The sequence below is a fragment of the Drosophila rhopaloa genome, unplaced genomic scaffold (assembly GCF_018152115.1).
Source record: "Drosophila rhopaloa isolate 14029-0021.01 unplaced genomic scaffold, ASM1815211v1 contig_3, whole genome shotgun sequence".
In the NCBI taxonomy this organism is placed as follows: domain Eukaryota; kingdom Metazoa; phylum Arthropoda; class Insecta; order Diptera; family Drosophilidae; genus Drosophila; species Drosophila rhopaloa.
The window spans coordinates 20,745,727-20,760,891 of NW_025335123.1; the positions used below are offsets into that span (position 1 = coordinate 20,745,727).

At 39.4% G+C, this 15,165-nt stretch overlaps 1 protein-coding gene across 1 annotated transcript; it reads right to left on the minus strand.

The window, feature by feature from the left end:
- Nucleotides 1-4,098: 4,098 nt before the first annotated feature.
- LOC108046071 (fibrinogen-like protein A) lies at nt 4,099-5,607 on the minus strand. Its single transcript, XM_017125624.1, has 3 exons — nt 5,383-5,607; nt 4,286-4,665; nt 4,099-4,225 (listed from the first exon to the last, which is right to left on the minus strand). Exons 1-3 carry the CDS (start codon nt 5,605-5,607, stop codon nt 4,099-4,101), a joined length of 732 nt encoding a protein of 243 aa, XP_016981113.1.
- Nucleotides 5,608-15,165: the final 9,558 nt, after the last annotated feature.

Here is a 15,165-nt window from a genome sequence, read left to right on the forward strand (position 1 = left end):
TGATAGCTCTTGCTGCAATGCAACCGCCAAGCCGCAACTTGTCGCTCATTCTCTCCCTTATCCTTGCGTTTTAATTGTCACACACACTTTATACATATACGTATATGGATATATGTGAAGCATACACCAACGCATATATCCTATCCGGGCCACGCCCACACACATGTAATGCCATACGCCCACTTGTTTACCGCTCGCTGGCATTTCGTTCGCCTACCCGTTTTCCGCATCTCTCGCTTTTCTCCACCGGATTTTCATCCTGAAGTGGGCGTGGCACTCCGCCCCCGCCCTCGCCCCATCCACAGGAATCTCAGTGTCTCAGCATGTGTATTTGCACTTGGCAACTTAACGCTGAGGTTTCGTTTTAATAAGTTTAACAAGTTTCTTGGCATAATTTGCGGTGCTTCCCCGCGCCCCTCCTCCGTTTTTTCTGTGGGCAGGTCTTCGCCCGGCCCCCTAGCTCCTCCATCCACCTCCACATCCACATCCACTTCCTGTTCTTGCTATGCACTGCATTTTCCTGGCCCGCTGGCCGCGGGCTGCGAACTGTCGGAGGATTCTGCAACAGGTCCCAACTCGAGACCCAAGTCTCGAGTTTCTCACGTAGCCAAACACGCCTGAAATGCGAGACCAGACTGGGTGAACTCAAAGAAAAAAAAACAGAAGAAACAATGGACACCACTGTGGGTCGAAATTAATACAGGAAGATTCTCAAGGACAAGGAAAGTTGCGTTCGTAAACGAAAATCAAAGCATCATATTACAGTTGACATTTAAAGTAATTTGATTGTACTTTTCATAATTTATAAAATAAATAACTACTTAAGCTAGTCAAATAAAAGCCACAAAAATATGACATAGAAGTTCTGAAATTTGTGAAGTTATAATATATTATTGAATATGAACCAATATAATTATTATTGAAAACATTAAAAAGTAAGTAATATTTTATAAACTGTTTTAGGATTTTTACGAGCTTATTAAAAAATGCTTAACCTTGTCAAATTATGAATATGCTTTCGAGAAGCATAAGATTTTTGCAACACCACAAAAACACTGCCTTTCCTTAAGGACTAAGCTTTAATCCCGCCTCTGGCCACACTGTGCCGGTGTTTTATAATTTGAAAGACGCCACCACCACACCATCCTGCCCTTTGCCCTCCGCCGAACCAAGGAAATTCCATGCGGCGAGCATACTTTTGTTCTTATCAGGCTGTCGGGCTGCTTTGAAGTCGCCTCCGCCGCCATAATTCAATTAAAATGGCAGCCGAGGTCCAAGGCAGCCACATCCACATCCACATCCACATCGCATACTCCCTGCTCCTAATGTGCCCAGCTATCCACTCAGTTCGGTTCTGGCGGGGACATTGTTGTTAGCAGACGGCGATGGGCTTTAAGTCTTTAAAGGACTTGCAGTGGAGAGGGACATGGGGCAAGGGGAAAGGGGCAAGGGGGGAGGGGGGAGGGCAAAGTCCAGTCCGTACATAGGCTGCTCGGAATTTGCATGCAAACAATGACATGCATAAACAAGTAGCAGAAACAAGGACCAGGAGGCAATGCCAACGATGATGGGACGGCGACATCGTCATAACGGAGGAGCCACGCTCGGACACGCCGAATGGGAAATGGGAAATGGGAAAAACAGGGTGAAGAGGAAAGAAAAAGCCGGTCGGAAAATGGGGGAAAAGCGTCTGCATCGCATTTTGGCCATTGTCCTTGACCAGACGGTTTGGGAATGGGGATGTGTCGAATTGCGGCCATCGCGCTTATCAACATTTTTCAGAGTTGCACCAAAGTCACGGTGACTAAATGTGATTCTATGATCGATTTCCACCAGCTCTTTTGTTCTTCAACGACTTTTTGGATTCGGTACTTTCATAAGCAGTTGTAAAAAATGATCAATTTGATTTATTTTTATGATCAGCTTCTTAAATTGAATGCAACTACTAAGCTGGAATTATACAAAATATAGGAGAGAATAAAAACCAAGAGTTAAATAAGTTTTTCAACATCATATATTCTTTAAATTTTCTTAATTTAATTAAACTAAATTAATTTCCAATTATTTATGAAGTGTTTAGCGAGTGAATATGACTTGTTGTTTTTAAGAACGGCCAGTGGAATTATGTTAATTTTGAATTGTTTTTACCGTCACAGTTTCCAATACTTGGCATCACTATTGGGCATATCAGAGTTATAGATTCGCACAGAGCCTATCAGATTGCACCCATCCTCCCTTCGAAGTCCCGGGATCCAGATTAGTTGGATGAATGATGGCGACGGAGATGGACACCTTTGATTCCGGAGGGGGAGCAGCCCAGGTGATTGGGGGTTAATGATAATGACGGCATGGGACATGAATGGAATTCGATTTCTAATTTTGTGCTGCCTCTTACTTCAGTCCTTTAAAACACCTGTACGGCTTGTTTAAATATACCTTTGTATGCAAGTCACTCAAAACTTGAAAGTTATATTATCCCAGTCAAAATTGAAACCTGTAAATTTTAAATATTTTGAGTTAGTTGCACTATAAGCAGTTTATTGTAAACATGCCCTTAAAAGTAATGTACTGTTTGTATATTTCAGTTGTTCGAGCTTTACTTCAAGAAAATAAATTGACCATCTCTATAGATCTAAGATAACTTTTCGTCCTTTTTTTAATTAAATAAGAATGTAAAATTTAAAAAAATTGGACATGTCAAAGCCTTGTTAGCGGACAGCATAAATATATCGTTTGGTTTGTATTCGTTTCCTTGTAACTGCTTCTAAAAGGATCAGCTGGTTATGTAAGGTCATTGCGTGATTACATTTTTATTTCAGTCAAAAGTTTGCAACGCAGTGAAGAAGTCATTTCCGACCCAATATACATATATATATATTCTTGATCCGGAGAGTCGATTTACGATTTACGTTTCTAAGCAAACTAGTCCCTCAGTTTTAAAGCTATCTGCTTGAAACTTTCCCAAAAGTTGTCTTTCTATTGCAGGTAGTATATAAGTCGGAACGAGCGACTATATCATATTGCTCCCATAGGAACAATCGGAAAGAAGAGTTTAAAAAATTATAACTTTGTTGTTTTAAATCATTTTGTTTTTGTTAATTAAATTAAAATCGGACAACAAAAGCATATAGCTGCCATTGAAACGCTGGCAAAATGCAGCGCAAAATCGACATAGCTTTATTGTTTTTAGTAATATAGGCATAGAAATCGAAATGTAGTAGTTTTGTAATAAATGCAAAGGTATATAAACTTCGACTTGCCGAAGCTTGCTTTCTTTCTTGCTTCTAATTTATTTTCGATCAGAGAATAACTGCACCTTATTTGTATAAAGTATAAGCTCGGAATTGTATGGCATTGCAAACTTCTGATCTAAATTATAATATCCCCTGGGTATAAAAAGCGAACGCTTATCGCACTCGTTTTGTACTTCTGTATTTATTTATAGCTAGCTGCTAATCTAGAACCGCAGAATGATCATCAGATGCTACTGAAAGTGCTTATCTGTGCGAAGGATGTTTGTAAACACCGTCTTCCGGTATTTGAATTGATTTCGGGAATCACATTCAACACCAAAGCAGAAAGAGAATCGTGGCCTCGACTTTTCACTTTGGGTAGCAACCACCTCCAATGTGCGGACCCAATAATAATAGAGTCTTCAGGCTGGAAAGTACCCTTCTCCAGATCATTTTCCCAAACTCGCGTACAAACCCATCATAATGACTTAATAAAAACTTATATATATGCAAATTAATAACAGTAGCAGACGGCATTCGAACGAAAAGTTAAGCGGAAACTTGCATAGTCCCCATCGTTTGGGAGGGCCGGGGTCCGGATTCAGGATTCCGTATTCAGGATTCCGAATTCTGGCGGATTGGGAGCACCCAAAAACGCACTGACAGATTCCTTAAATACAAATTGAGCAAAATCTGCCTTATGTTCCTAAATAACGCAGAGCTGTTGTAAAATAATCTCAATCACTTTATCAAATCTCCCATTTCATCAAATGAAAACAAATTAATACCAGACACCATTAAAAGTACAGTATAGATTTCGTATATTTTATTCACATTCAAATATTTCATACTTAAACAGTGCGACTTATAAGGACTTGGGCCTTATCATCATTTCGACAAAGGTAAGTGATTCAGACATATCTTCAAGCCAATTGTACCAAAGAATTCCTCCATAACCTTGGCCATATTTGAAGTATTCTCCATTTAGCGAACTGTAATTTAAAGTGATTATAGTAAGAAGATTTAATAAGAGCATAAATAAACAGGTATACCTGTATGAACAGCTATTGTGCCACCATGCACCATCTCTAAAGGCACAATTGAAATAAATGTTATTGTCATTATCCCGATCAAATGTGGAGAATTTTTGGTTCTTACTGTATCTGAGGGAGTCTTCGGCTTCACCAGAATATTTTCCTAGATTCTTCAACTTGTACAATTCCTTCTCACTCCCAATCATAAAGTCATCATAACGAGCGTAGCTGGTGGATCCATCAACCTTCTCAAGTTTAATGTAGAGTTCGTGGGGTCGTGCCTCAGTCATCCGATGCAATTTTTCCAGCCCGATGAAGAATTCTCTACTGACATTCCCAAATCCAGATTTATATTCCTCCCAGGTTCGACGAAAGTTCTCGGATCCGTCGATGCGTCTCTGAATTACAGTCCAACCAAAGAGAGACGACACACAGGGCACTTTAAAGGGTTCAAGACCCCGAACCTTTATTTGGTAAATCCCATTGGGACTGTCAATGGGACAAGAGTCAGGTAAATTGTCATCAGTTTTTCGGCATTCCGAAAGCTGAGTAGATAGTTCTGATTTTGTTTTCTCAATCGCTTGAATTTGAGTCGTAAGGGTCAAGATATGTTCATCTCTATTTTTAAGGTGCTCCTCTTTCACCTTTAAAATATCTTCTTTGCTTTTGATTTGACCTTCGGATATTTTTAACTTACTCTGTAAGTCTTTTATGTTATCTTTCAAAGTATTTAATTGGATTTTAAGTTCATCGTTGGCTTCGGCTGTTATTTTCATCTGTAATATAGAACAGGCGATAAAATAATAATCATTGCATTTGTTGTCAATATTTAAATTAGTTGGTTACGCAATAAATCTTAATTGAGCTTACAACAGAAAGTATTGATAACGTTGTCAGCGTCGATTCTAAACAAACTGAAAAAAATGTGTGTAATGAACTTTTGTTGCAGTATACTAATACTAAGCATTCTAATTTTCTAAAATACTGTTATAGTTGTTTTTTTTTACAATACATTTTTCTAAAAACAGAGATAAGCAATTTCGATGGGATTTCTAAGACTTCTATTTATCTGTCAGTCTGAATGTCTGTCTGTAAGTCTGCTATCAGTAACTCACCTTCATAAGTTCCTCCATTCTGTTCAATCTCGCATCCAGCTTGGTCTGCAAAGCCTTAATGGAATTGGCGAATTCTGTTTTTGTGGTGGTCCTGCTTACTCTTCTTCCAAGTTCCTGCAATTGGTTCTTCATTTCGGAGTTTACCGCCATATGTTGTTCTTCCGCCAGCTTGAATCTCGAATCGAGTCCGGCCTGCAGATCCTCTTGTCCTTGCAACGTGGTCATCCTAGCATTAAGAGCTGATTGCCCTGCCTTGATTTCATCCAACGTCATTCGCATACTATCAGTATCGTCGAAAAGCGGGTTAAGTGCGGCCAGGCAGAAGGAGCCACACTGCCTTGGTTCATCTTGGAGAACGCAGAACGACTGATCCTTTGAATGGAACCCATTTCCTCCTTGAACACTTGGAAAAATTAATAAGCCAAGCAAATAGGATAATAGGCTCAGCATCTTAAGATGTTCCATCTACTCAAATCGAATTCAAAAAGTGTACTGAAATGTAGCTTTTAGTTGAAGAAATCACGAAGCCTAAAATAATATAAAACAAGAAAGGAAAGCTAACTTCGGGCGGAGCCGAAGTTGATATACCCTTGCAGAATACTCTGTAAATTATATTCTCCAAAATTATTCATATGATGCATTCTTAATACTCATAAAAAATCCCAACTTCCTAACTTTAAAAACACCAAAGTTATGGCATTTCCAATCGTTCAGTTATATGGCAGCTATAAGATATAGTCGGCCGATCCTTATGAAATTTGGTATGTCGGATTGATTGGCCAAAAATAAAACCCATAGAAAATCCCAACTTCTTAACTTTACAAACACCATAGTTATGGCACTTCCGATCAATCAGTTATATGGCAGCTATAAGATATAGTCGGCCGATCCTTATGAAATTCGGTATGTCGGATTGATTGGCCAAAAATAAAACCCATAGAAAGTCCCAACTTCTTATCTTTAAAAACACCAAAGTTATGGCTTTTTCGATCGTTCAGTTATATGGCAGCTATATGATATAGTCGCCCGATCCGGCTCGTTCCGACTTATATACTACCTGCAATAGAAATACAACTTTTGGGAAAGTTTCGAGCAGATAGCTTTAAAACTGAGGGACTAGTTTGCGTAGAAACGGACGGACAGACGGACAGACTGACAGACGGACAGACGGACAGACGGACAGACGGACGGACAGACGGACAGACGGACATGGCTAGATCGACTCTCCTGGTGATGCTGATCAAGAATATATATACTTTATAGGGTCGGAAATGTCTCCTTCACTGCGTTGCAAACTTTTGACTGAAATTATAATACCCTCTGCAAGGGTATAAATATAATATATTCTTATCTATAGTACGTGGCCGTCCAAGTCTCTCATCCGTCGACCACCAATTGAAAAACCCCAAATCACCAAATATGTATAAATGTTCTTATCGCTTTTTTGCGCTTTATTTTTTTTTTCAAATTATTTGGAAACCAAAAAATAGCGGAATAATCGCATAGTTTGTATTTCGAAGGTTTTTATACCTTTGCAGAGGGTATTATAATTTCAATCAAAAGTTTGCAACGTAGTGAAGGATACATTTCCTACCCTATCAAGTATATAAATATTCCTTAAAGACATAGTAATTATTTACTATATCAAAATCGGATAACAATTTCATATAGCTGCCATAAAAACGATGTCTAAATGCATCGCATAATCGACATAGCTTCATTGTGTCTAGTAATACAGGCATAGAAATCGAAATAGTCGTTTAGTAATAACTGCAAGGGTATATAAACTTCGGCCTGCCGAAGTTTGCTTCCTATCTTGTTTGCAATATATTAGTTTAAAATTTTGGTTCATGTTTCTTCAGTACTTCGTATCACTTGTTACTTAGCAAACCTTATTTCTTTCGATATAAACTTTACTACAAATCACTCACTGCACTCCAAAAAAAATGCCTCTAACTTTCAATTCACGCACAAAACTTGAAGAAGTTCAATATGAAATCCCTCGACTGCCATGAAATTCAATCAGGACATTGGGGGGATGTCCCGGTGGGTGGGTGCTACCTCCCAAAATTCTGAGCCAGCCGGAACGCGCCAAAGTCGAGAGCTTAGCGAGAATTTAAATATGCGAGCTGCATACTTTTAGGGGCAGGCAAACAGTGCGTGCGAAAAAGCAGTGGCGTCGTAGGGCGGTGGAGGGGCTGGGGGGCGTGGCAAATGGGGCAGGTGGGGCAGGTTCAGCGCAATGTTTTCGGCATTGGAAGGCCACGCGGCCGCTGTGATTGTTGTTGCTGCGATTTTCAAATCAATTGGCAAACAGAACAACAAAAGCGCAAACACAAACAGGGAATTTAGTGTATGCGTGTGTGTGCGCTTGTGTTTGTGTGTGTCTGGCTGAGTGAATACCCTGTGACTGTGTGCGCGGACACTGGGAGAAATTTCTATTTTCAATTTACTTTTTAATCGTTTGTTTATTAATAGGGGAAACTAGTTTTCTCAGTTAATAAAGTAATAACTCTAACTTAAGTTTAAGTTGCGACAGAGACCTATTTTTGCAGTCTTTAAGAAAGAGAAAAATATACAACACAATAACAAGTAATAAATAATCTTAGGATTCTTACAAAAAATTCGTGCTCAAGAAAACGTAGAGAATACAAAAACAAATATGTAGATAATATATACATATTTATAATATTTTGTTTTATAAATTTGAGATTTTGATTAAATTGAGAGTGCCTCACAAATTTATATTCATAAGTAAATAAGAATTTGCCTTTGATTAACTCAGTTACACTGAGCAAAGCTTGTGTTGTAATATTCATTTCAAGAAAGTATAACGTGACTACCATATGGTTCATTAATCCACTTATTTTAATTATTCTAATTTAATTGTTAATACTTTAAATCGAACCCTGAAAAGCAAGATAATTTAACAATATTTTTGAGAGTACTGTGTGCATTTTTCCGTGAACTTTTATATTCTGATTGTATGTTATACCCCCCAGTTTCTCCCAGTGCCGTGTGAGTTGTGCTTTGGCGGCATTTACTCGGTGCAGTAACATAAATTACCGCAGGAGGCGACCGCAGAGGGTTCCCCTCCGCTGACCCACACGACATAATAAACGGGACAGGTCGCGACCGCCGAAGAGGGCGGCGGAGGGCGGGGGCGTGGCTGGGAGGCGTGGCGGTTGGGAGGGAGCACCGCAGACGAGCCACTGCAACGTTTTGCGGCTTGCAAATTATTTACTTAATTGCCAACGAAATGTGTCTAATGAGCCAAATGGCGAAATGCAATGAATGCCAATGCGAGGTCCTGGAAATGGCACAGAGGATTACCGATGCGAATGAACACGGCCATAAGAGTCGGCAGAAAGTTGCACGAAAATCGGAATTTGACACTGGAAAAGTGGAGAAGGTAGCAAAAACTTTTCTTTTTTTTTTTAAATTAAAAAGAGTTGTGTTCCTTTGCATACTTCCTGTTTTTTCTGAGCATTGCTTGTAATTCATAAATTAATATGAATATATATTATATACTTCCATTGGGAACTAAAAATTATTCAATTGTTCAATATGTTAGATTTACTTAATAAAATAAAAGCCGATAAAAACTAATTAATTATAATTTTTATTAATAATTAAAAAGCTTATAGATATTTGCGGGTACCTGTTTTATTCCATATTCATTTCTAAGCGCATGCAAACCCTTTAAATTTATTATCCTTCTGCAGCTTTATTACCAATCTGAAAATTTTTGAAAGCAAAAATGCCAAATGAATACTCTGTAGACAAAATGATCAATCATTCTACTTTCCAGCTTTTTGGCAGGGCATTCTAAGTTCGTTATTTTGCTGGAATTGCTTCGATTTTATTCTTTGCTTAGCTGCAAAATAATTTCCGGTAGACAATGGACAATCGAGAATCGAATTTTTCGGAACGTCACCGGCAAGGATGAAATAAAGGAGTGACCAGAGGAGCATGGGCGGTGGAGAGAAGGGGAGGAGGGGCATCGGAGCAGGACGACGTTCAAAATGGTCATGTTTGCATATGTCGCCTCTGTTCCTGCCGCACAGGGGCGGCCGTGGGGAGGGGGCGGGGGGCATGCCGGGGGCGTGGCCATATCGAACATTAGCTAAAACTCAAGTGAGCCGCAACGAATTGAAACGAATCGAATTTCCAGCCGGGAACGATGCAAGGAATGTGGGGCACACCAAAAGAAGCCCCCCTTCAACCCCTCTCTCTAAAATCCCCCCTCAGCGCTTGCATACTGGAAAAAAAGCTCAAATTGTGTAAATTTCAATTGTTTAATATTAAAATGTAAATTAAAGTCACACTTTCCTATAACTTTCAATAGAAGTTCCTTTTTTTGCTGCATTTAGTGGCTGGCTTCAAACAACGTATACGCAATATTTATATTTAATATACGTAAACGCAATTTGCAGAGCGCCTAGGGCTTCACCCTTATATTGCGTATACGACTAGTGGACATAAATGAAAATATATATATACAAAAATAATAAGTAGTGAAGCTAACAATTAGCTTTAAAAATTCATTGAATCTTTTTAGGCAAAATATTAAGCAATATTTTCTTGTTTGCTGTGTTTTTGAATGGCAATCTTAAGAGGCTCGAAGCCTAACTTTTATGTTGCTTACTGAAGATAGTAAGCATAGCTAGATATTTTTAGATGAATCTCACATTTTTCACACTTTTCTTGGTCTGATTGGAATATTTATCGCAGTGTATTGGTGGGGCGCAGCATTTTGCGGCGTGTTTGTGCAGTGACAGCAACAGCGACAAAGTTGATTTATCAGTTTGCTGGCCATTAATCATCGCAGCGACAAGTTGGACAGCCAGCGGACCAGCTGGGGTCAAATACGCCCCCTTAACCCATGTTGCCGGCGGTACTCGGGTCTAACGGTCAACAATGTCGCTAACGCTTCAGCGCTTTGCCATTTTCTCGCTCGTCTCGCTTTTTTTTTTTTTTTTTTTGAATTTCTTTATTTTCTCTATCGGCTCAGATAATAGAAGAAGAGTGTGGGGGGGGAATCTTAATAACTCAGGAGGACACTGGCTTAGCAGGTGACACCGGTCCCACCCACTTCTCCACATCCGCCCTCCCAACTTTCGGTTTGGCTTTGCATTAGAGCATTTTCTTGGCTGCATTTCAATTCACAGCACATAAATCGACAAATCGCCGTTGGCTGCGAAACTTTTGCGGCAGTTACAGGATCCCCGGTTCCACTCCCTTCCAGACAATTCTTGTCCTAAAAATCCTTAACCCACCGTGAAAAACTGGCCAGCAAATTAAACAGGTGTTTCTTTGCTAAGCAAATATTTAGCTAGTATATGATATCACTTCACAAAAATACCATTATTTTTACTAAGCTTTGTTAAAGACTCTTAAAGTTTTCTTATCTTCAAAATGAAAGATGTTTTTTGATAATGATTTTAATTTCCTACAGATTTCGTATTACATGTAACCTACATTTTTTTTCAATTTCTAATCAAAAGTTTGTTTAGTAAGTATTGGCAGTTGCTTAGATTTCGTGGAGTAAAATGGGTTAAGCATCTTCGTGTCGTATCCTAGTTCTTGGCCATTTATCTGAGCTGCGCAGGTGACACGCAGTGGAAAATGTGCAAAATTGCTGGACATATATATTGATCTGCTGCTGCTGCTGCTGCTGCTTCTTCCCCTTGGCCCTTAACCCTCTGTTGCCCCAAACCCGAGGCGATAGATGTTAAACGGCCAAATCGATGGCAACACATGCGAGCCAAAAGCCAAAGAGAATTCGCTGCCATGGGAGTCGATTCTTTGGCTTGACTTCGTCGGTCTCCTGCTGCTTTTATCCCCTCGCCCCGCCCCTTTCCGTCGCCCCCTTCCCCCTCCCCCGCCGGCAGCAATTAAAGCGCCGCCAGTTAAAGCCGACAAAGCGAATGCAAACAAGGAAATCAGCCAACGATCCCGGCCAAAACGGAATCGGGATGCTCTCTATGCTCAACATTGGAGTAGCTTTAAACTAATAGTCTTTTAACAATGGCTACATTTTTAAATAATAAGAAAATCAGTGATCAATAATATACAAAATATTATCATTTTATTGAAACGATATTTAAAGACCATAAATTATTGTTATATATTTAATCTTAATAGCAAGATAAAATGGATCAATCATTAATTTAGCTGGATGGCACAACCTAATTAAATAGAATCCATACCCTCACCTAAAACTGAGCCCCCAGCTAGGCCATATCTTAGTCCTGCACGACCCCTCTTAAAATTGAAGTCCCTTCGTACAGAGCATATGCTAAACCAGCTCATAAACCATTTGTTATTCGCCGCCTGAAAAAATGTGGACTCCGAGTAAGTTATTTGCCACCCAGCGCGGGGCTCGGGTTTTAGTCTGTTAGTCTGGTGTTTGTGCTGTGTGCCCGGCATAAATAGCACATGGCTATAGCTATGGCCATGGCTATATAGTCGGGGAATCGGGGAGTCGGGGGAATCGGGGATTCGGGGGAATCGGGGTTCGGAGTGGGGACCCATGGCTATCTCCCTTTCGCTGTGTGGACATTGCGTATGTTTACACAGGGCCACAACCACTGAAAAGGCAGGGTGGTGCGAGTGGTGCTAGTGGTGCCAGTGGTGCCAGTGGTGCCAGTGGGTTACAGTCAGTCACAGTCATAGTCAGCACTGAAACACCACACGTGAGATGTATCTTTTGTGTGCTTAGTGTAATTTCAGCTAATTGCTTAATCAATAAATACATAGTTCAATTACTTTTATGACAGTCCGCCAAGAGGTTGAGTTGGTCTATCTCTGGGGCTTCACCCTTTGTCACTTATACTTTGGCAACTGTTTGTTATACAGAACATACACCCTTTGGAGACATTCATAAAAGAAATGGACACGATATGATGGTAAATTATTTCACAGTTGTAAGCACTTAAGCACTCTATTTGATTCAATGGCCAAGAACTTAGGTATCCCTCAAGTTTACGACATTTTCTGTTTTTAAAATCGTTGTATTTATATTATAATATATTTTTTTGACTCTGCTTAATTTTTTTGAAAATTTGGTTTTAATTATAAATGTGTCAATTGTTTTAGATTAAAGCACTGGAAACAGAGAAAAATATATACTCATAAGTTTTTTCGCAGTTTTATTATATTTCCATGAGTTTATACAAGTTTTCACGTTTTTATGATCGTTCGCAAATAGTTTCTTTGCTGGTGATTTTTTGGAGGGGTCCATAAAGCTGTCAAAATTTTAAGCTGAGCCTGTCTAATTTTTGCCCCCAAGCGTGTTGCCTTCAATTTTGGTCAGCGTTTCCAGTTTTGTTCCCTGGTTTTTGTTTTTCTTTTTTTCATCCTGCGCAAATTCATTAGGTGGCTAAGGGTGGACAAGGGGTTTTGGCCGTGTTTGGTGTGAGGAAGTTTTGGTCAAGCTAAGCGGCTTAAAATTTCGAGCACACCAGTTGGCGACGTCAAATGGCTGCCATCAACGGGGATTTTCGGGCCCGCGGACTTACCAATTCAATGAACCCTCCATCCGCCCCTCTCCCCCCCTCGCTCTTCTGCGCCCCGGAAATTTCCAGCCCCCGGAAAATTCCCTTACCCCTAAGGCAAGCCTTAGCCAAATGCGATCACACAAAAACCCAATTAAAAAGTTTGCATTTTTATGCCTCAGCCTCGCGGAAAAAAAAAGATGTTGTGCCAAAGGGAAGGCAGGCGAAAATCAAAAAAAAAAAAAACGGCGGGGAAAATGAAGGGAAAGCGCCAAGGAAAACGCGTGCGGAAAACTGTTTGTCAAATAATTTTTCACAGGCCAATCGAGAGCTTACGCTGGGGATGTGGTATGCTGATAAGGCGGCCAAATGATAGAGAGACAGGAAAAGTGCCGGGAAAGCGGAAAATGGGCGGCCCATTAGGTGGGCGGGGCCATTCGAAGAAAATATAAATACGAAAAATAAATGGAATTGTGACATTTACGCGTTTTGTGAGCTTAGAGTGAGTTAATACTTTGGCACGTAGCGCGGAAAGCGCGAAAAATGGCTGGAAAATCGACGGAAAAGCAGCTGTCACCGAGACGGGCGGGAAAACGGGAAACGGGAAAATGGAAAAACATCTCCAACTTACTTCTCCCAATTTTAATTATTTTTTTCGCCGTCTTCATTTCGTGTTTTGTTTTATTTTCATTACTTTTTTGTAGTATTGTTTTTTGGCTCGCTCTGTTTGTGTATTTTATTTTTACATTTTTAATTAAAACGCAATTTGCACTTACTTAGAAAATCATTTCGACTCTGTTTCTTTTACTTTATTTTTTGTGTCTTTAATTGTTTATTTATCTTAGCTGGCTCACTTCGTCGCCAATGTCTTTCCTTCCCTTCTTCATTATTTATCCATAGGATTACTTTTTTTTAGATTTTTCTGTAAGTATAAAATGCATTTTTGGAGTGAACAAATTAACACAAAAAATAATAGCTGATATTTTCTTAAAGTCAAAATAAACAAATTTTACAATAAATGCTTACCAATCGAAATATTTAATCTACCTATAAAAAGTCAACTTTGTATTGTAAGAAATACATTTTTCACCATTATTTCAAATACTTATATATAAAATCATGATTGAAAAACGGAAACAGTAAAATTTAGTTAGGTAGCATAATTCATCCCTTTTGTGCACTTGTTTAAATGGTCAAAGTAGTTTTTCTTATTCCTTATTTTAAAATTGTAAATGTAAAAATTAATTAAATATTTATGAACGTAGTAGGCTTCGGCTAGAATATGGATCACTGGTCAGACTAGTTCCACGAACGCCAAATCGAAACGGAAAATTATGTAAAACGCTTGGGGAATGTAATATTTATGAAAATAAAATGTTAATGAGGATTATGGTAGTCGTTTACATAGATGCTGCTTTGTTGTTAGATCCGTAACTCAATAGTTGGGTATATAAGCCCGTCTGTACGCTTTGAATATCGCAGCCTTCCGACGACCTTTCTCCAGTCAAGTCAAATCCAAGGTTCAGTTCAGTTTCTCCAGGAAATCGGCAAGATGAAGTTCTTCCACGTCGCTCTGCTGGTTCTATTCATAGCAATTATTGCTCAGGCGGCTGGTGAGTTCAGTTTTTACCCGGATCTTAAGGCCTACACAAATTTAGGTTTGAGTTATTTAATAAACTTATATTATATGTTGTAATCCACAGCCAAGACGCCGAAATTCCGTGTCTTTAGTCGCCAGCGGTATGAAACCCAAAGAAATGTGAGAGACACCGAAATGTTCCTCAGCAGTCCTTCTCCCAGTCCTATTAACTAACCTAGTCCGGGACGGGGCTATTAGATGGATCAGCCCCAGAACTTAAGTCGCAGATACAGAACCAGCCGAACCAGAAATCCGCAATCCGCTTGAAAAAATGTACTTCCTTTTACAATAAAATAATTTGTATATATTTTATTGAGATTTTAATTAAACGTTTATATAAGGTTTTGCCCTTTTTAAAGGTAATGTTAATTAGTTACACTTTTAGATGAATAATGAAAAATGCACAACGAGGATCCTAAGTCCAATTTCCAATTTCAAGTCATTTCGAAAGGCTTACGATTTTGGCCCACTATGCGTTTATCATGTTTTTGGCCAAGACCACAAAGGGGCGTTGGGAAATAGGGAGGGGGCGTGGCCGGTCGGGGCAATCAAAAAATTGGCAAATGGCATTGAGGGAATTTCCAGCTGTTTATTACACTATTGCCCATCAAATAATCACAAAAGCCAACAAATTTAATAGCCGGC

Coding starts and splice junctions, on each gene's coding strand:
- LOC108046071 (XM_017125624.1), bottom strand. CDS start 5,607: ATGACCACGTTGCAAGGACAAGAGGATCTGCAGGCCGGACTCGATTCG. Junction 4,666..5,382: donor GAATGGAGGAACTTATGAAG/GTGAGTTACTGA, acceptor ACTGTAATTCAG/AGACGCATCGACGGATCCGA. Junction 4,226..4,285: donor CACAATAGCTGTTCATACAG/GTATACCTGTTT, acceptor TTTAAATTACAG/TTCGCTAAATGGAGAATACT.